The sequence below is a fragment of the Neovison vison genome, chromosome 2 (assembly GCF_020171115.1).
Source record: "Neovison vison isolate M4711 chromosome 2, ASM_NN_V1, whole genome shotgun sequence".
NCBI lineage: Eukaryota > Metazoa > Chordata > Mammalia > Carnivora > Mustelidae > Neogale > Neogale vison.
The window spans coordinates 29,264,899-29,285,257 of record NC_058092.1 but is presented as its reverse complement, the minus strand read 5'-3'; the positions used below and the strand labels follow the sequence as shown (position 1 = coordinate 29,285,257).

The window sequence follows — 20,359 nt, the reverse complement described above, 5'->3', positions numbered from 1 at the left end:
TTCACTGGGGGAGAACATCTGCCCTGGACTCCAAAAATAGGCTTCTCTGAATCCTGTCAAGACTGAAAGAGATGCTCTGCCAACCCAACCTCCAACAACCCCACCTTCGTCCGTGCTCTACTTGGCCTCAACTGCAGATCCTGGCCTCAGCCTCTGCCCCAGCCTCATCCCGGCTGTGCCCCGTGCCAACCTCAGCCCCAGCCTCCGTCCCAGCCCCCTCCAAGCTCTGTCCTTTCTGCTTCAGTGCGAAGGACCACTCCTGCACGATCTCCCCAGCATGCAGTGGGATTAACAGAACTATGGGGGGGGGGGGCAAAAAAAGGAATAGAGAAGGAGGTGGAAATGTCCAGAAATGCTCCTCAGCCAAACCACTCAAAGCTGTTAATTTGAGAGATGCCTAGAGAATTAAGTCTGAGGTCATATATGCTGTCCCTTTCTCACCCACGGGCCTCTTCGTGCTAGTATCTGGGCACCCATCCCCACCTGATCCCAGGTCTGGAAATTTAACTTCCCTCCACATAGTACCAGGGCCACCAAGGGGATGCAGGGTAGACTAGCCCTGAAGAAAAAAAGTTCTACGGGGCTCCCCACCAAGGAGAGCTCATTTAAAAATCTTTGCGTAATGTTCATAATGTTATTTGACAAAGTCAGGCCTTAGGCTCTCTTTCAAACTGCTGGGTCAAGTCATTCGTAGTGGCTTGCCCCAGCTCAGAGGCCCTTGCCCTCAACCCCCAGGAGACCTCAGGGAAAGACTCTCCTGGGAGAGCCCCCATTGGTACATCTGCCTGAGCATCTCGGTGAGGAAGAGGACAGATAACCCCACATAAGGATCAGAGGTGTACATATGAGCACCCCTGCCTCTCTCTATCAGGACTCTCCCTGCGCATACCCTTGTCTGTGGTTAGCTTTTACTGTGTACGTGTATGTGTTGGTGCACACATGTGTGCACGCACCTTGCCTCCTCACTGAAGAGTAATTTTTCCATTAACTTCATTGATCATGATAATTACACCACCCAAAAGAAGTCTTTTTTCCTTTGGAGAGTGCCCACGGCCCTGTGCCAGAGAGGGCGCTACGGCTCCACAAGAGGTGGAAGATGCTTGCCGGAGAAGTCGCCCCCTCTCCCACAGATGACACAGGTCACACGGTAAGCCCAAGGAAGGAGCGCTGCTCTCCCCACGGACACACGTGTCCACCCTGCCCAAGAAGACACGTGCATAGACACACACGCATGCCCACTTTGGCCCTATACTGGCGTTGTCCCCACAGCAAAAACTAGGTTCATCCTTGACTGGAAAGAACCCACAAAGCGTGTTTCTCTCACTGTCCTTCATCCTCGGGATGCCTCCTTGCTCACGCTCTCACACACATGCTCACACACAGTACACACACACTCACACACAAGTGGAGCAAAGAGAAAGGGAAGAGAGAGACTGAAAGAAGGTAGGTGAAGACAGAGTGTGTGTGCCCAGAGGGCAGTGCCTCGGGCGGGGGCGGAAGGGTGCCCAGGGCACTGAGTGGGCAGGAGAGCTTCATGGCTTCCTCTCTTCCCTAGCCAGCGACCAAAGGTCAGCCCTGGCGGCTCAGCCACGTGCAGTCCATCCACCCCCATCAAGTCATGTGAGGAAAGAACCAAGTCCTCATCAACATGCCATTGTCCTACAGGGCCCAGCCTTGGGCTGAACCGGACCAGCCCCCCCCAGCCCAACTAGTCAGTGCCCCTCCAGAACTGATGGTCTCCACCCAATGGGACCCTCTGAGGGGGGTTCTTTTAGCCCCTATCTTGAGAGTCTTTCAGCCCCTACCTGGGTGATGATCCCCAGAATTCTGGCCCTCTTTAGGGCTTTCCATCCCCTTCTGAGAAATGGGAAGAAGCCCGCTTTCCATTTGCACTGAGATTGCCTAAGTGGGAGCCACAGAGTAGGGGGGAGGAAGGGCCCTCTTTCCCGTGTTCCCTCCGAGGGGCACATACACCATCCCATGTCACCCCTCCCTGCCCATTCCCCCAAATGCTCTGGAGGGGAGAGTGAAGCAGAGGGGGTTGAAAAGTTGCCCTGAAGGTCATCTTGAACGTCAGCACTGGGAGGGGCCTCACAGCCCCTTGTGCCCTGGCTCCTAGCCTGGACCACAACACAGGCTCCATTGACTCCTGGGCACCCTTTTTCCCAAGATGCACGCAAAGCTGTGGGCTTGTGGTTCCTGCCCACGGGCCCCTGTGCCCACAGGGCTCCATGGAGCCTGGGCCCACAGGACCCACCCAGGAAAAGAAGCCAGAGCTGGCTGGATGGCTGGCCGTGGGTGGACCCAGCTCCCAAAGGGCTGGCCTTCTTCCGGAGAAGGAAGGGATGGACACCACCAGCGCAAGAATCTCTTGGATTTGGGCTGAAGGCCCTCATGGCCAACCTCCAGACCCTGCCCTGGCATGGAACCAAAGATACTGGGAACCTGGCTGGGACAGATTCTTCGCCAGCACCACCTGTACCCATCCCGTATTCCTTGCAAAAACAGGGAACCCCCACCCCCCACCCCCGAGACTGAACCTGGGGTAAAGCCGCCCTGGCCCACCCTCTGTCTCCTAGAAAGGAAGTCCAGGAGAGAGAAGATGGTATGTCTGGGGGAGGGGCTTGGAGGAAAGCTGGGGCAGGAAGGGGAGGGCTGTCCCAGCAGGATGACAGAGAGATGATTAAACCCACAGAGAAGATTGATAAGGGAGCTGAACAGCTGCAGCTCTGCAAGGTGGGCTGGGGACAAATCTCATCTTGTCCTGGCAGCACTCAGAGCACTGGGGGGCTGGGACAGCCAGGATGAGCTCATGACCTCTACAAGCTCCCAGGGCAGGGATGGGGGACGGGGCGGGGGGGGGGGCACTCCCACCTTCTTCCTCTCAAAGGCCTCTGATGGTGGCTCCCAGAACCCAGCCCCCATTCCTGCCACCCTCCCCACTTAACACCCCAGTGCACCTGGGCAGTATGCCCCTTCTCACCGGCGCCCCCTTCACCCACAGCCTCTCTGCCACAGCTCTCACTCTCGTTATTATTAGATGTGATTTACAGCGGAAACGCTGAGTCAGACAAACTGAGACTCCCCAGACGGAAGCAGTGGCAGAGGACAGTCCAGGGGAGGCAGCCCTCTCTGGACAACATCCTCAGAAGCCAGCGAGCAGGTGAGGCTCCAGGAGGGGCTGGAGGTTTACCTCTGCCACTTCTCCTTGTCTGCTCCAGGCCCAAGATCCTCACTTGGGTCTCCTGGGACGTCCAGATCCCCTTTCTGACCCCCACCCAGCCTCTTGGTCTATTCCTGTCCACCCAGATCTGCCTTGGCAAGTCTGGGAGAGCAGCCCAGGGATCCCGAAGTCTTAAAATCCGGGTGGTTCTACTGAGCCATTTCCTCAAACCAGGGCCCGTGGTTCAGAAGGTAGCCCGATTCCCAGAGATGGAGACAGGCAGGAAAAGTGCACTGTTGGGGTCCCAGCCCCCCACTCTGCAAGCAGCAAACATGTGCGTTCATGTGGGCGTCCAAAGGCACAAGAACGCGTGGGGAGCACGCACTCCTGCTTCCACCTTGCTCAGAAGAGCTCAGTGGGCAGGTCCATCTTCACTCCCTGGGTCTCTGACTCCCTGGCAGGGAGGAACTGGGCATTGTTGCCAAAAATAAACGTTCCCTCTCCCGCTCCCTGGCTCTCAGCTCCCGCTCATTAGGATGCGTGGCGTTTGGCTGCGGTCCCACACCTTGCAGCTCATTATAAATATGCAGTCGCTGCTGGCGCTACCCCAATCATCTCTGCAATCAGAGCTTTTAATTAGGTTAATTAAATTGTATCAAATCTCGCAGGGACGCAGTTCACTGATGCTGATGAGGCAGCCAAAACAGACCCCAGCTCCCCCGCTAATGAAGGCCGCTGCCTGCCTGCGCAGTGAGGGAGCCCGAGCGCATAATAAACGGGCGCGTCCTTTGGGAGGAGCCGCTGCCCAGGCCCAGCTCTGGGGACCTAGCAGGAGGTCTGCCTCAAGCCCACCAGGCTCCAGCTGCAGTAGAGACTCCCATCCTGGGGACCATCCCCTTCACTTGAGAGCTAACTGGGGCAGCTCTGGGAGCCTGGGCAGGTGGGCAGTGTCAGGACCCCGAGCCACTTCTACACAAGAAACTGGGTGTGCCCCCAAGACCCAATGATCTCATCTGAGGTTCCCTCTTTACCTCTCCCCCAGAATGACCCAACAAGGCCAGGACTCCCATCTCCTAAACACACACACACTTAGCCCTGTCACTTTCCCTCTCGATTGTCTTATTAGCCAGAGAAGCCAGGCTGGGACTGGAAAGCTCACCCAGCCATTGCTGGCCTAGTCTCCATCTGCCATGGAGGCCATCTGCCCCTGTCGGGGGTCAGGCAGGGAGTGGTTTATAATACTACCAGCCAGTAACAGGAGGAGGTGGCCCCCCAGTCTCCGTGTGCCAGATGGACCCTGCAGCTTCCCACCTACCACCCCACCTAAAGAGCCCTCTCTGAGGGAGGGACTTGCCCTCCACCTCCTGGGATCAAATTAGCTAAAGATATGAGATGGTTTCCTCCCCCAGCCCCTGCCGCTCCGGAGCGGACTGGCCCCACCCCTTGGCAATACTACTGGCTCCAGAGCCAGAGGGCTCTGCAAAGGCTCTCCCCTGCCTTTAAGCAGGAAGGCAAATGCTGCCACCTCCAAAGGGGCTGTCCCCAATACTCTACTTACCCTAGCTCCAACCCCCACCTCTTAACCCCTCTGTCACTGGTCTCTGTGGCTGAGCAGATGAGGAGAGGGGATGGGGAAATTTCCAGTGCTCTTGGGACATGTTGTTTCTGCTGTAAAAGCTGGGGGTTTTTGTTTTGTTTTGTTTTGTTTTTGGTTTGGAAAGGGTTTTTTTTCCACTCAGTAATGTAAAAACATGAAACCTGAAACCAACCCCCTACATTTGTCGCCTCAAAAGAGAAGCCTTTGGGGTAACTGGGAGAAAGCTAAAAATGAGTCAGGCTGATTCAGGGCGGGGGGGGGGGCTGCCCAACTGCCTCCGGGGCACCACAATTTCATTAACACTTATGATCTGAGCATGGCCATCAGGTGATAGATAACAGGAGGAATGGAAAGGGCTTCCTTCCCACCCTTAACCCCCAACACAGCAGTCCCCAGATAAACTCCTCTTGCCTAGAAATAGCCAGGTCCAGCTCTGTTCTGGCCCAATGTCTACTACCACCAAAGCAGGGGACTCAGGACTGTACCACAGGCCTGACACCAAACACTGTGTTCCCCAACACAAGAGAGGAAAGGGCTCTCAGCATTATCAGAGCTATCAAGTGAAGCAGACAAGACTGGACAGAGACTACTAGGTAAAACTTTGGTTACGAGAGATACAGAGGAGACAGAACTCTCCAAATGTAACGATGGTGGATCCAGGAAAGAGGAACAGAGATTCCATAGTCTGAAGAAGCAGGAGAGATTTCTTTTTCTTCCTCTCCAACCGGAGCAGTTTAGGAAAGAACAAGAAGCATGACCCGGGCAGCCTCTTGAGCTTCCACACTCTACAGGGTGGACTTGGGAAAGCCAGCTCTGCCTCTCAGGCTTTCGAAGCTTCTCCCCAATCCTTCCATGCACTTTCTGCTGAGACAGACCCACAGAGCTGGGTGAGAGCCCCGCCAACAGCGAGGTCTGGTGACCGGCTCGGTGAGAGAGCGCACACCCTCTGACCCCAGGAGGCAACAACCCAAGCCCAAGAAACCTGCCGGCTCAGCCCCAATAGTACTCCAGGTCCACCCCCAGTTCCTCCACTCACCTGGGGCTTTGAGCCAAGACTCCCACCCAAGCTTTACACGCCCCCCCCCCTTGCCCAACACCCTGTGCATGAGGCTGTGAATGGCCACGCTGGGAGAGCTTGAGGAAGGAGGCCGGCACCACACACCCACTTGCCTCACCAGTGCAAGTCTCGACAGGCCCTGGCCTCACCGGCCTCTACAGGCAGGCAGAGCAAGTCTGCGTCTGCTGGCTGCCTTCCCTGCTGGAGGACGTGCAGCTCCAATTGTTCACTGCCCCACAGCCAGCAGCGGGGGGAGAGCCAGACACAAACCCTCACAACTGCACATGGGGAGACCCCTACCATTTCCCGTTGGAACCACCCTCATTGTGGGACTCAACGATAAGCCTCCTCCGTAGGCCTCACTAGAAATGAGGGGAAAGCCCTTTCCTGCCCAGGCCTTGTCTTGGGGCCACACTAATCTCAAAGTGGTGGAGCAAGCGTGGAGAAAATCTTTTTTGCCAAGAGCTCTCCCCCATGGCATTAAATCCAATAAACAGGCACTGAGCACCAATGGAGCACGGGATGCTTCCAACAGAAGCCAAGAGTGCTAAGAGGGTAGATACCAGCACCCAGAGAAATAACCCCAGCAAAGGGGCAGCAGCTCCACCTACTGGGCCTTTTCCTACCCTGTTGCCAATAATCAGTTCCCTCCAGAGTCAAAAAAAAAGATAAAATCCAAGAATAAAGCTAGGGCCTGACCCTCTCCTGCTTGAGTCACAAGGGCTCTAAGAAGTGGCAACAGAGTGGGACTAAGGCAGGACAGCTGGGTTCTCTACTGGGGAGACCTGGGTGTCCCACAGCAGCTAAAGTAGCTGACACTCTGGAGCCCTCATTTGTACAAGAGACCTGAACCACACAAGTTCTGACTCAGAGAAATGCTTTCCACCTCCGTAGGCTGCCCACGTTCATTCCCCTTGGCCTAGCCATAGCAGGCTCCACCAAGAGCCCAAAACAGCCGCTGGGCCTGGAGGGGTGGATCCTAAGGAAACAATAGTCTTTCCCCTTCCCAAGCAATGAGCCAGGAGTCTGAGGCCCCGCTGAGCACCAAAGCATGAAGTCCTGGCCTGTTTTTAGGACGCATGAGGCTGGAGCTTGTCTTAGGTTAGTCACAAGGGAAAGCCACTCTCTCCTAGGGCCTCAGAGACAGCCCTCAGTAGAACAGCAGTGCAGGACACCCAGTTTTATCCCCTCACAGTTCTCTGCCTCCAACCTGGCACTTGCGATACTCCAACTGGCCTGTGCACATACCTCTTCAGGTATCATTGTGTTCCTACACAACATGTGAGGACCCCGTGTGTCACCTGTGGACGAGAGGCATGTTCGTGTACCAGAGGGTACACAGATGTGCATGCACCTGTGTTTATGAGGTCCGAGCTGCATCCTGTGTGTCAAGTACCTTTGTGTAACGTAAACTCCAACAAAAAGGCATCAGGTATACTCCTTACCTCCTACCCAGCAGGGACAAGTGATAGAGCAGCAGTACCAAGCTGTTCTGTGTCAAGAACAGATTTTTGCTTAGTCTGCCCACCCCTCTGTCCAACACCCATGGGATAAATCCCTTCCCTGGCTCAGAACTCAGTCCCCCAGACCCTTCATGTTGTAAGACCATCAACATGTACTTAGCTCACCACCCCCCAAGAGGGAAACACACAGACTGGGAAGCACTTCCTTAAGGCAAAAGCTGCTAGCTTCTATTCCCCAGCCCTCTTCCTCTTTTCCAGGGATCCCAGATCTAAATCCCACTGGGTACACCCTGAGGAAACAGGCTTTCATTTTACACTTTGTACAGGAGCCTAGCAGTCATAAGAACATACTGTTTTAACGATGATTTTTTTTTCTTTTTTTTTTTTGACTCTTTAAAATCCAGGCACAGCTGTTCCTCCTCCAGGGGGTGAGGTGTAAGCAAGCCTCCCAGAACCCTGCTCCTCCCACCTTTGCTTTAAGCATGCTCAGCCCTGTCTTGACAGCCTCAGCCTACCTCCCCTCCATGGGCAGGGAGGGGTGAGACTCTGGGAAGAAAGCTACTACACATGCCCTGGAGGCCCTATCACCAGGGCAAAGGCCTGAACCAAGCCATTTATAGCCTTGGAATCATGAGTTGGCCAGAAGTGTAGAGGGCAGGAACAGAAGGCCCTGTCTGTTTGACTGGGCTTCATCAATAAGGAGGTGCCACTGTGGGTTCCTCGTTCCAAGGTTTCTATCTGTAGCTATCAAGTATAAGGGAAAAAAAAAATTCCTCCTTGGCTAATTTATGAAGCCACCTGAATAGCCAATAAACACAGAAGGAAGGAGGGTAAAATCGGTCTACCCACTGGATAGGACATGCAAATAAATAATAAAAATATTTATTTTAATTTTTACTACGGACATATATTACTTTTTTAAAATTTAGTGATGTAACAAAATGGAAGGGCTAATTTAAGTAAAAAAGGTATAAAATTGTTTGCTATAATTATACTTACAGAACACAAAAATAAAGCAAAAAAAAAAAAAAAAAAACCAGTACATGTCTTTACAGAAGGGAGAAAATAAAGCAGAACATTCACAATATTGTTCACTTCCAATGTCCTAGCTCCTAGCACTAATAACTTTGGTGTTCTTCAGTAAGTACTGGGGTTAGAGAGGAATTCATTTTTTTCCAAAATTTGTCATAATGAGATTATAGAATGGTCAGCATGAAGAAAATACATGGGTATATAAAGATATATTGGGGCATGATTTCATATCCCAAAAAAAGTAAGACAAAGGAAAGCGTTTAAATGTTGTTCGCAGAAAGATATCAAATGCCAGATCTGTAATAAATTAAAGTTACAAACAGGAAAAACCATGTCATTCAGACTAATGGAATGTGAAGTCAGGAAAAAAACAATTATTTTCCATGTGGAATGACAAAGCTTATGTATACCACTTCAACGTTTTCGACGACTTTGGAATTTGTAAATAGCTGGAGAGTTCACGGTTTGTTTCTTCACCTTCACCTTCTGAGTTTTATCCTACAAAAGAGTAAAAAAGTTACCAGTAAACATCAGGAGAGGGTTTTGAAAAACAATTAGGTTAATAAACTACCATTAGAAAGGCCCTAGTTCAGTCCTTCTCAAAGTGCAGAAGAGAAGAAGCCCACCACCCCAAAGTATCCCCAAACACAATGAATCCTTTTCTCCCCCGGGGATCTAGAATGCTACCAGTGTGTAGAAGTTCTTAGAAAAACTGAGAGGGAGGTACTCAAATTAATATTTTTGTAGGGCATATTCTCACAGAACCCTAGCTGAGAAAGGCAGATCTGAAGGATCTGCAAAGCTGAAGAATCTGACATTCAAAGGAATGATAAGAATATGAACAGGACACCGCATAATCCTTAGTTGTGCTCTTTAACTACACAATGTTGTCTATTTTTAAACACCAGTGAGTGACACGCACTGTTTTGTTAACCTGTTTAAATGTTACACGTAGCTGCTCACAAGCTATAAAGTTCATGTGCTACCTGATCCTACCCTTTGCTGTTCCAGAGCACTGACTAATAAGCCCCTTATTACCCTTCTTAATCAAGGAACATTTCAACACTGTCAGAGTAACAGACACTGGCTCAAACCACTGCCCCTGAGGAGCAGACATTTTCACTGGGGTTGATTTACACACAGCTGAAATCCAGTTTCAGTTAAGACCTTTACAAGAGGAAGGGGGGGGGGGAAGGCCTCAGGCTCTCTCTCCTCACCAGAAGATCTTTTCGTGTTTGAATTTTCTGTGCAATAACAAACAATTTCTTCTCCCGTTCAATCCGCTGTGTCAGGCAGTTATACTGCTTTTGTCTTTCTTTAGCTATCCGCTGCGAAAAAAAAAATACACACATTTTCAATAAAATGAACAAGATATAAATGAATAAAAAACCTGCTTTTTAATCCACTTAAGTCCCAACGCATAAATGGTTTCATCAACTCCCTTCTCACTCAGAAATCAACACAACAAGGGACTATAAAATTGTCCATTTTAGGAACACCACATTCTAGAACTAAGCAGAACCCTGGAGACTTGCCCAGGGACACGTGGTTCACCTGGAACAGAGTCAGGACTGTCCCGAGAGTCTCAGAGATCCCAGGAATCTTTCCACTACTACACTAAGCTGTTCAACCTCTATGTGAGCGTCCCGGTTACCTAAGGCAATACAGGAATGAGCCAGACCTGGAAACCCTACACAATGTGAACAGAGGACAGAAAGGCCACTGGCCAGTGTGCTGATGTCTGAGAACCACAGAACTCAGAGAGAGGGACTTTTCTGGTGAGAGCTGACCCAAGAACACTCCCCGCTGAATCCCCCTCAAAGGCCAGGGGTCCTTAAATTTGGGGGAATTAAAAACCCCTGAGAAACTCATGAAAGCTTTGGATTCTTTTTTTTTTTTTTCATTCTTTCTTGAAATAAGCATGTATGTGTGTTGGTACAAATCTGTGCAAACATATATACCCATTTACACAAAGTATCAGCGTGAAAGAGTGTTCACAGACTTCCTGAAGCCCACCCACAGACTGTCTACCCCTCCAAGTTACAGGTTAAAAATTCCCTTGCAATCACCCACCAGCAGTCTTAATGAACATATTTTTGCTCTCAACAGAACCACCGAAAGAAACAATACCACTCGACAAAAATGGCAAGATCCAAACCTTCCCAACTTCTCAAAAGGCGTGCTGGTGAACTGTTCTGTTTGGAGCACTAATCTCTTTAGGGACTACCACAACACTTGAGAAGTGTTAGTGACACAGCTAATTGAAAATACAACTAATTGACAAACAGGGTTATCACGAGAACACTAGTCAGCCGGCTCCTCAGCTGGAAGTGTTATCTTCAAGAGGGGACTATGACTGGGCTTCAGATTTAAACAATTCACCAATTCTAGCACAGTCTCACAGCAGTGGTTTCAGACAGCTTTTGTTTTCACTTTATTACACAGACTGTCAAATTTATGGGATTACCCAATATAGTCAAACTAATTAGGGGTATTTATATTACTACAGCAAGTTTAGCTGCCTCTGAGCTAGAGAAACTGCTGTGAAATTAAACATTGGAAGCAAAGCTGATGCGGTGTAAATGATTCAAATCAAAACAGAACAGCTGTCTGCTTGAAACACATTGACAGCATTTTTTTAAATGAATCAGTCAGAAGTGAGAGTTCAACTCCAGAAGGCTTTGAGAAAAAAGCATGTCTTCTGCACAAACCCAGTTCCAGAGATGGAAGGCACCATAAGGAAAAGTCAATACAAAACTTTGGTTACAGGGCACCTGGGGGGCTCAGGTCATGATCCCAGGGTCCTGGGATCGAGCCCCACATCAAGCTCTCTGCTCTGCAGGGAGCCTGCTTCCTCCTCTCTCTCTCTGCCTGCCTCTCTGCCTACTTGTGATCTCTGTCTGTCAAATAAATAAATAAAATCTTAAAAAAAAAAAAAAAACAACAACTTTGGTTACAAATGCATAATACGTAAAGACTTTCTGAGACATATGTTTGGTGCTAAAGGTGCGGTATCAGAATATACCAAATCCCTTAATCTTCAGTGTCCCCTCCTCTCTCTGAATCAGGCACAAGCCTTAAAAGCACAAACCCCAGAGTGAGAGGTGGGATTCAAATGCAAATCTAAAAGCCAGACCCTAAACTACTGACCATTAGGCCACAAGTTCCCCAATCTTAAAAACCAAGGACCCCAAACCAAAAACAAAACCCCAAGGAACCCTCTTCCACTCCCATCCCCAGTGCAGTGACAAAAACCAACCAACCAACCAACCCTAGATGCTCCTAAGCTCAGACTCAAAAAACAACAGAGGAAATTACCTTCAGTCGAGTCTGCTGGGTAACCCCCTTCACTTTCTCCTTCTGCAAAGTCTCTATTGTTGGTCTGTTAAAGACTCTGTCAACAAGTTCCGGGGCTGTTCGCAGGTGAGTGGCAACATCAAACTGCTCAACTGAAAGTCAAGACAATTCTTAAGGCACCCTATAATGCCAAACAGACCAACACACTAGAAATCCCAGAAACCCTCATATATTTCATACCTTCCTTTTTGGTGTCAAAAAAAAACACATGCTTATTCTGCTGCTTCCCCTGGAAATCCAGCAGATGGAGCTCTGATTTTAGTCTTTCAATTTTCTAGAATACAGAACATGATCCCATTTTACATTGGGTTCGTCAGGGTATCAGAAATGAACATGCACAAGTTTAAACCATTTCACATCATTATCACGGGCCACCAAAAAATGTGCCTCATTTTTTTAAAGGAAAAGGTAACTAAAATTTACCAAGCATCAACCACATGTCAGGTACTGGGCTACACATTCCACAAAACTCACTTAACATTCCCATGAGATAGAAACAAGGCATCAATCTCTCAAAAAAGTTAATTTATCCATAATCATGGGGCTAATAAATGGCAAAGCCAGAATTCAAACCTAAATAAGTCTCATTTCCAAACATGAACGCTTTTCACTCCACCATATTGACTATACTTCTCAATCACTACCACCATCAAGAAGCACTTTTAATCTGTAAATGCCAGAAGAAATCAACTTACAATTTGATACCAGTGAATTTTTATTTTTCTTCAATAACAAAAATACACCAGAACAACGGGTTTCAATTATTACCTTAGCTTCCGCAACCCTTTTCATTTCTATATATTTGACATCCTGGGTTCTCATCAGTTTCAGTTGTTCTGGAGTTACTTCCTCCTTAGTCTCCTTAATAACGTGAACTCCATCCTAAAATCCAAATTTAAAACATACATTCCCTATTAGATTAAAATCATGAATAAGTCATTAACATAGCTCATGACTATTAGCTATGGTATTCGGTTGAATACCATATGCAACAGCGGTCCAGTACACAAAGCCCAAGATGCGTGTTCAATTTAGCACCTTGTCATCCATTCTAAGAACAGCTCCAGACATAAAACAACTCAGATTCCGGAGCAGAAATGCATGCTGTTCATAAAGGGGCAATTTGCCTTGGACAGGGACCAAGAACACCTGGACCAACTAGAGAAGGGCTAAGTAAAGGCCAAGGATCCTTCCTCTCCATCTCTTCCCCCATCCTTATTTTCTTTAATGAGGTGGAGCTCAGAATACCAACTGATCCATTAGGCACCCACCTGGAGTTTAACCCGAGTCATTTTGTAGTAGAATTCATCTGGATTTTTTTCAAGAGCCTTCTTCCGGAGAGCTCTGAGGTATTCCTGTTTTTTTCGGTAGTCACTAAAAGGTTAAATGAGGTTCACAACAAAAACAACAAACTCACAATGAGCAAACTTTAGAAGCATCTAAAGTTTACTTAAAATGAAACCCAAAAAAGCCAAAGCAATGACTAGATTTGATCCAGACTCCACAGTCACTGATGTTGAGCTACTGTCTGTGTAGGCTCCTCTCCTATCCCAAAACTCACCTGAGATTAACATCTCACATATTTTAGTGCCGTTTACCTCCTCACAGGGAAACACCAAACAAAGCACACATCAGAGCTCATTAGACAGGGTTCTCTTTTTTTTTCCCAAGATTTTATTTATTTGACAAAGAGAGAGAGAAAGAGAGATCACAAGTAGGCAGAGACGCAGGCAGAGGGAGGAGGGAAGCAGGCTCCCCGATGAGCAGAGAGCCTGATGCAGGCTTCAATCCCAGGACCCCAAGACCATGACCTGAGCCAAAGGCAGAGGCCCAACCCACTGAGTCACCCAGGTACCCCTAGACAGGGTTCTAAAGCAAACTTGGGCACCAAGTGACCAAATAAGATTCAGAAACTCCACAGTGCAATACAGCATATAGACTAGAATCATGGACTCTGGAGCCAGACTATTAGGATGAAAATCTGGACTCTACCACTTCTGGCTAAGTAATGTGGGTAAATTAGTTAACCAATCTGTATCTCAATTTAATCTATAAAATGGGTATGATAGTAATAGCCTCCCAGAAGGTTACTGGGAGGAATGCATAAGTGTAAAAATTGCAAGTCTTCTAAAACACTGCCTAGTGCAGTAATAGCATTCAGTTATCATTATTAGCGTTAAAAACTCTGGGATGCAGAGCAATCCACTTAATCCATCACCATCTGTACCAGGAGCACAAAAGGACCTCAGCTGACAAGCATGGTTAACAAACAATTATAAAGTATTCTGCAAATAAAGTGCTAAAGGAAAAGAATGGGGGTAATTGTTTTATAAAATGTTTTCAGAGTTCATTATCACCCACGCTCAGTCTTATGAATCCATCTTTCACATCTCTTCATTCCACACCACACACGCAGTGATGTAAGAGACTCAATGACTGGAATTTTAGATTATATCTCGCATTTCAAGAAAAGGGAGAGGGAAAAAAAAGATTCAGCTTTTGGCTCACACACCAAGGCAGGAGCAAATCAAAGCCAATCTGAGAAAACTATCTAGAGCAACATAATTAAAAAAAGAAAAAAGAAAAAAAAATTTCACAATGCAACTACAGTTAAATAAATTATGCCCTGCCCAACAAAGAGAAAAGGTTAGGGTCACAGACAAGTATGTGACAGGTTGCCAGAGTTTTGGCCATTTTGTCAATGGCAAGAAATTATCCCGTCAGACACTGAACAATTCAGCTGCAGTGCAGGGAAGCTGTCAGCTTTCTCGGCAGCACCTCCACCAGAAAACTGAACTCACTCTGCACGAAGTTTGTAATCTTTCTTTTTCTCCAACAGGCCCAGATGTTTTCGAAAGCCAGGCTAGAAGACAAAAGGAAAAAAAAAAAAAAGAACTCTTAGTTTCCTCAGCAAAAACATACTGAAATCAACATGACACCTGACAGGAACAAGAGTCTCTGGAGTGCTCAGTAAATCCATGTCCTTGGAGCCAACTTGCTACCCTGTTCCCTCCCCCCCTCCCCCAACTGGGCTCTGCCCAAGGATGAGAGGTACCATACAGCCGCCAGAGAGGTCACAAGCACTGCCATAGTAGGCTTCCTGGCCTATTAAGGACAGAGAGAGAGGCAACAATGACTCGGCACTAAGCAAGCAGTTGCCAGCTGTACTAAAATTACTACAGACTTAATCCAAGGGTTTATAAAATACTATGAAGGGAAAACATAATTAACAGGGAGGCAACTGTGGCAAGGGCACTAAATTTAGTTTGGAGAATGAGGTTCAAATCCAAGCTTTACCTCTTAACAACCTGTGACCTTGGGCAAGTCACTTAACTTCTCTGAGCCGCTGGTTCCTAATTATAAAATGAGAGTAACAGTACCTGCTTCTCATGGTTATCATGAGGATTAAATGAGCCTCTATGAGTGGGAGTGTCTGCACATGGCCTGGCACAAAGCAGGTACCCAGCATATTACTATTATATCTTTGATAAGAAATATGAGAGAAAAAGCCAAGTGTGACACAAAATACTTTTTCTTACACAGAACTTGGATAGTATGGAAGGACTGTATCTTGGCACCATCTTTCTACAAGCTATTTGTTGAGCAATTAATACATGTCAGTGTCTGTGCTAGATGTTTCTGCCCACACGATAACAGGCCACAGTTATTAGACACCAACTCTGTTACAAAACAATCTGCTATGCTTGTTACAATCTCATTTAATCCCCACAACAAACAAGAGGAGTAGATAAAACACACAACTGTTATCCCAATTTTCCAAAAGGGGAATGAGGCTTGCCCAAGAACACAGAATAACTGGCAAAGCTAGAACTGGAACCCGTTCCATATGGGGCCACAGTCTGTGCTCTTCCTCACCACCCGAAGACTGCATCTTCTGCTCTGAATAATCTCAACTTTTGAAGAAGTACATAATACCTCTCTCTGTTTAAACTTCTCCAATAATTTAGATGAGATTTTTAGTCACGTCTCTTATCCTTGAAATGAAATAATAAATAACTCAGTAATTAAAATAACACCAACACTAAAAAGAAATAATAGTAACAAACAGAACACAAGAACAGGTGCTGGTGAGGACATGGAGAAAAAGGAACCCTCTTACACTGGTGCTGGGAATGCAAACTGGTGCAGCCACTATGGAAAACAGTATGCAGCTTCCTCAAAAAGTTAAAAATAGAACTACTCTATGATCCAGGAATCACACTACTGGGTATCTATCCAAAAAATACAAAAACACTAATTCAAAGGGATCTGTGTTATAGGAGACCTGGCATTGCGTCATTAATAGCTCCTCTAAGCACACCTACCCCCTCCATACAAAACATCTTTGGAGCTTACCCAGCACCTCAGTAAAGGATCTAGAGAATAAAGTCTAAATTGACCCAAACATGGAGCTCTCGCCAGCATGGCCTTCTCTTCATCTCTCCCACAAAGTCCCTCTATTCCTACTCAGACATGACCATGTCATGCTTATGGCCAGCCAAAGAAGCCCGGTCTTCTCTGTTAATCCAAATCAACTACTTACAACTGTGACTTTAGACACATTATTCAATCTCTTTAAGCATCAGAGTCCTCATCTGGAAAATGAGGATAATATCCACCTCACAGACATGCTGCAGATTTAAGAACATGATCCTGTATAGCTGTTGGGCTGTACCTAGCATACAGTAAGTGCTCAAAATGCTATTATCGTTGCCTTTCAAGTCCAGCAAGTTCCATCGTGATGATTTCCCTCATCATCTCTACTCTTTGCTTTCAAATTCCTCATCTGGCATTCTTCATGTGTCATCTCTTATAAAGGTGCCTCTTAACTCATCTTTTAGTGGCCTCTGGATTCAAAACATGGGGCCTGATTCCTGGCTTTGCTGCTTGTCAGTATGCACTGTATGTCTTTGGGCAAGTTAACCTATCGGAGCCTTAGCTTCCCCATCTCCATATGTGAGAAAATAGTAATACCTACTTCCACATGGTGTGAGAGTTAAATGAGATAATGACAGTAAAGCATTCTGCACTTTCTCTGGCTCTGGCACACAACAAACATTTTCTATCATGAGTTTTACACAAGTCCACGAATAGGTTCAGACAGGGTGGCAAACAAATTACACTACTGCTCCCAGCACACCGAGCACATAGCAAGTGCACAATAAATGTCTGATAAATGATATTAAGCAGGAAGACTAAACTGCAGTCAAGAGGCCTTAGTTCCATCCCATCAGTCAGAAACACAACTCTGCATGAGCCCTTCTCCCTCTTCCCCAACTGCCAAATGAAGCTGGACCAGATATCCCTAAGGGCCCTTCTGGATTGGTTATGATGTGATTTCTAAGCAAAATGGAATGAATACACTGATTCTTCATATACTAAACGAATTTCTATTCAACCTTCTCAACACAGACACACCCTCCAAAGTCCTACAACTGTTTATCCACCTGAATTTGGTGTTTGTCACTAGGCAAGTCACTTCAGCTCCCTGGGCCTCAGCTTCCTCATCTGTATAATGGGGATAGAAAACATCAACATTACACTGTGAGACATAAACAAAAATGTATGTGGCGGAGCTTCACGGACTTTGCACAATGCCCACGCCACACGGTGATAAAAACATGATCATCACCAACCTCTTGGGTCACAGACCCCCTATGCAGCGGGCAGGGCCCACAGATGGGGTTCCAGTTCCAGCCCGTGTGCACTCTGACCTCACCTTCCCCCCAGTCAAGCGCTTTATACGGTGTCTCGCCCAACTCCCTCCCTGAAAACTCGCCAAAACAGCCAATGCTCCTCCCAGAGCGAGAACGACGACCCCCGACCTCGCCATGCCGCGAGGCTCCGCCCCAGGCACGCCCGCGTCTTCAGCATACATTTCAGTTTATTAACGTGCCACCTTGACGTTGGGAAGGGACCGGGGCCCGCAGGTGGAGTGAGGGAGGAGGCGAGGGTAGCACATGAGGCCACGGGCCAGCACTCGTGAGGGCTGTGCGGTCCTACCTGGCTTCGCTCTCGGTGTTCCCGCTGCCGGGACTTAGCCGCCTTCCGAAAAGCCGCCGCCATGTCTGCTCACGCCTGGAAAAACTCGAGTAGACAACGCCTTCTCCGCAAACCCTCGGCGGCCGCGTCCGCCTATCCTACCGGAAATGGGCCGGGGTGCCAGCTGCTTAGAACAGCCCACGTCCTATCCGCAGCCTATCCGGCGCCGCCTTTTCCGGAACTACGTCCTCCAGCGGTGGCGTCCAGCTCCAAGCGGCTTCTGGGAAGTGTAGTTTCCTGGGTCTAGTCCCGTGACTCTGCAAGGGTCTGTTCTCATTCGCCAGAACTTGTGCACGTGTACAGAGATCTCGTTTTCGCGCTCGGCTCCGCGTTGGCTCCTGGGAACACGTGGCTGGCACAGCCCTCGGGCTGAGCAGGGCTTGGGTGTGCGCATGCGCAGTCACCTACAGCTCCGCTCCAATTACCCGATTTATGCAGTGCGTGACAAGGTACGAGTCGTGTGAATTTTTTATCCTGTGCGGGAAAGCGCACCCTATAGACAGGAGAACTTAAAGCCATGTTTGGGTCTGCCACTTACCAGCTGTGTGACTTTTGACAGGTCTTTTGATTTTAATGAGCATCATTTTTCTCGTCCATAAAACAAGGATAATAATAGCGTGTTCTGCTTGCTTCACAGGACTGTCGAGAGGCTCACAGTTTAATGCAGGAGTTCTCTCCCGGCGGTAGTTAAAAGCTTTGAGTCCCTCACACCCTGAAGGAATGGCTGGCTGACAGAATGAGTTTCAGAGGTGGTACAATGTAACGATTAGGACCAAAAACCACAGAGGTGTGTTCTGATCCTAACTGCCACCAGCCAAGACAAAATTAGCTTCAATGAACCTCAATCTCCCCATCTGTAAAATGATAGTAATAATAGTATGTCCGCGAAATTGTTGTAAGGATTAAAAGAACTAATATGTTTAAAGTTCTTAATGCTGTGTTCACCCCTTGAACGAGTTCACAATCAATTGGAGCAATGGTTGTTGGTTGTTGTTACTAAAGGTACCAGTAAGGCTAGAGAGAGGGTTGGGCACAGTAGGGCCCTTCAGAGGTGTTTGGTTTTCTTTTCTATCACATGAAGCTAACCCTCAGTGAGTTCTGCAATTGCACCCATTTGTCGTGACAGAGCTCACGCCTCCCACTGAGGCTCTCCGAGGAAATCCTCTCCTCAGTCCCGGGAGGTGCCAGTCCAGCAGAAGGGTGGGCATGACAAAGCTGAAAGTAGCTGAGATCTGCCATGTGAAAAGTTTTTTCCTGCCTCTCAATCTGAGCCTTTTGCCCAACTCAGGTCATAGACATTAACAAACTTGCACCGCATTTGTGACTTAACCGTTGAAAGACAAGGCCCTTCGTGATTTGATCCACCATTCCAGCCCCAGCTCCGTTAAGGGACCCAGGAATCAGCCTTGGGTTTGAATAGCACAGCCACCGCTATCAGCTTGGATTTAGGGCACGTGGTCAAATTCTCAGAGCCCTGCCTCCTATCCTATCAGACAGAAATAATAACATAACCAACTCATACCGCTTTTGTGAGAACCGAAGGAGGCAATGACTAACACTTAGCATGGTGCCTTGCTTGTAGAGGGCATTTAACAGGTTAATTCTCCTGCCCCACCCACCCCCAACCCTGCATACTCTTTAGAAGTCACTCACTTCACCCTCTACACCCACAGAGTATTGCGAGGCTTGGGTTCATGAGAATAGTGTTTCTGGGCAATCTGAAAGAGGGTGTCTGCTAAGCCATGAGGCCAGGCGGGGGCTCCAGGCAGCCCAGTGGGTAAGAGTGGGCAATACGCCCAGAGAAGGAAGGAAGTTTTCTCACTGGGGAAAGAAGGGCTTGTGATCACAAGCATCGGGGAGTGATTCAGCACCCACAGGAAACCAAGAGAGGCCTGTCAGTTGTCACTCAGGGGCTCCTCTTTAAAAATGCTTCCAAGGTTGGGGCGCCTGGTGGCTCAGTGGGTTAAGCCGCTGCCTCGCCTCAGGTCAGGATTTCAGGGTCCTGGGATTGAGTCCCGCATCGGGTTCTCTGCTCAGCAGAGAGCCTGCTTCCTCCTCTCTCTCTCTGCCTGCCTCTCTGCCTACTCGTGATCTCTCTCTGTCAAATAAATAAATAAAATCTTTAAAAAATTAAAAAAAAAATGCTTCCAAGGTGAGAGAACAGCCAGAAGACCCAGAGTGAGACCTCCTCCAGCGTGAGATAAGGAAGGGTGTGTGGGGGCTTCCTGAGGGGCAAAGGGATTGCCAGATCCCACTCACCCAAGGCTAGTCATCCAGCAATCAGGCTCTTCTTCCAGCCCCAGCTCAGACACACCTGTTCCCTAGAGAAGGGGGGGAGGACTGATGGGAAATGGGAACAGGGAGTCCATGTGGCTGATCCCTAGACCTCCCTGGGGCACGTAGTCCTCCTGGGCCAAGGGAAATGTGAGCCCACTGGAAAGCTAGAAATGGGGAGGGGAAAGGACACATAGCCCCTGCCCTCTACCAGTGTCCCTCCCCCAGCCTGGCCCAAGCCAAAAATCTAATTTTCTCTGGCCTCCTGACTCCCAATCCAAGCAGCAGAACCTTAACACTGGACCATGAAAGGGAATGTGTTGGGCCGAGTGAGTCCCACATACTCAATACCTACTGTGTACTCTCCTCTAATA

The 20,359-nt window shown here is 48.2% G+C and overlaps 1 protein-coding gene across 1 annotated transcript; it reads right to left on the bottom strand.

The window, feature by feature from the left end:
• Positions 1-8,566: 8,566 nt before the first annotated feature.
• UTP11 (UTP11 small subunit processome component) lies at positions 8,567-17,814 on the bottom strand. Its single transcript, XM_044237852.1, has 8 exons — positions 17,673-17,814; positions 14,471-14,532; positions 12,941-13,043; positions 12,438-12,551; positions 11,850-11,943; positions 11,631-11,761; positions 9,530-9,640; positions 8,567-8,810 (listed from the first exon to the last, which is right to left on the bottom strand). Exons 1-8 carry the CDS (start codon positions 17,733-17,735, stop codon positions 8,727-8,729), a joined length of 762 nt encoding a protein of 253 aa, XP_044093787.1. The 5' UTR covers positions 17,736-17,814; the 3' UTR covers positions 8,567-8,726.
• Positions 17,815-20,359: the final 2,545 nt, after the last annotated feature.

What these genes read in the sequence shown, in the direction of transcription:
- UTP11 (XM_044237852.1), bottom strand. Translation starts at nt 17,735, where the DNA reads ATGGCGGCGGCTTTTCGGAAGGCGGCTAAGTCCCGGCAGCGGGAACAC. An exon ending in AACACCGAGAGCGAAGCCAG is followed by an intron (nt 14,533 to 17,672) that starts GTAGGACCGCAC and finishes TTTGTCTTCTAG; the next exon opens with CCTGGCTTTCGAAAACATCT. An exon ending in TGACTCGGGTTAAACTCCAG is followed by an intron (nt 12,552 to 12,940) that starts GTGGGTGCCTAA and finishes TTTGGATTTTAG; the next exon opens with GATGGAGTTCACGTTATTAA.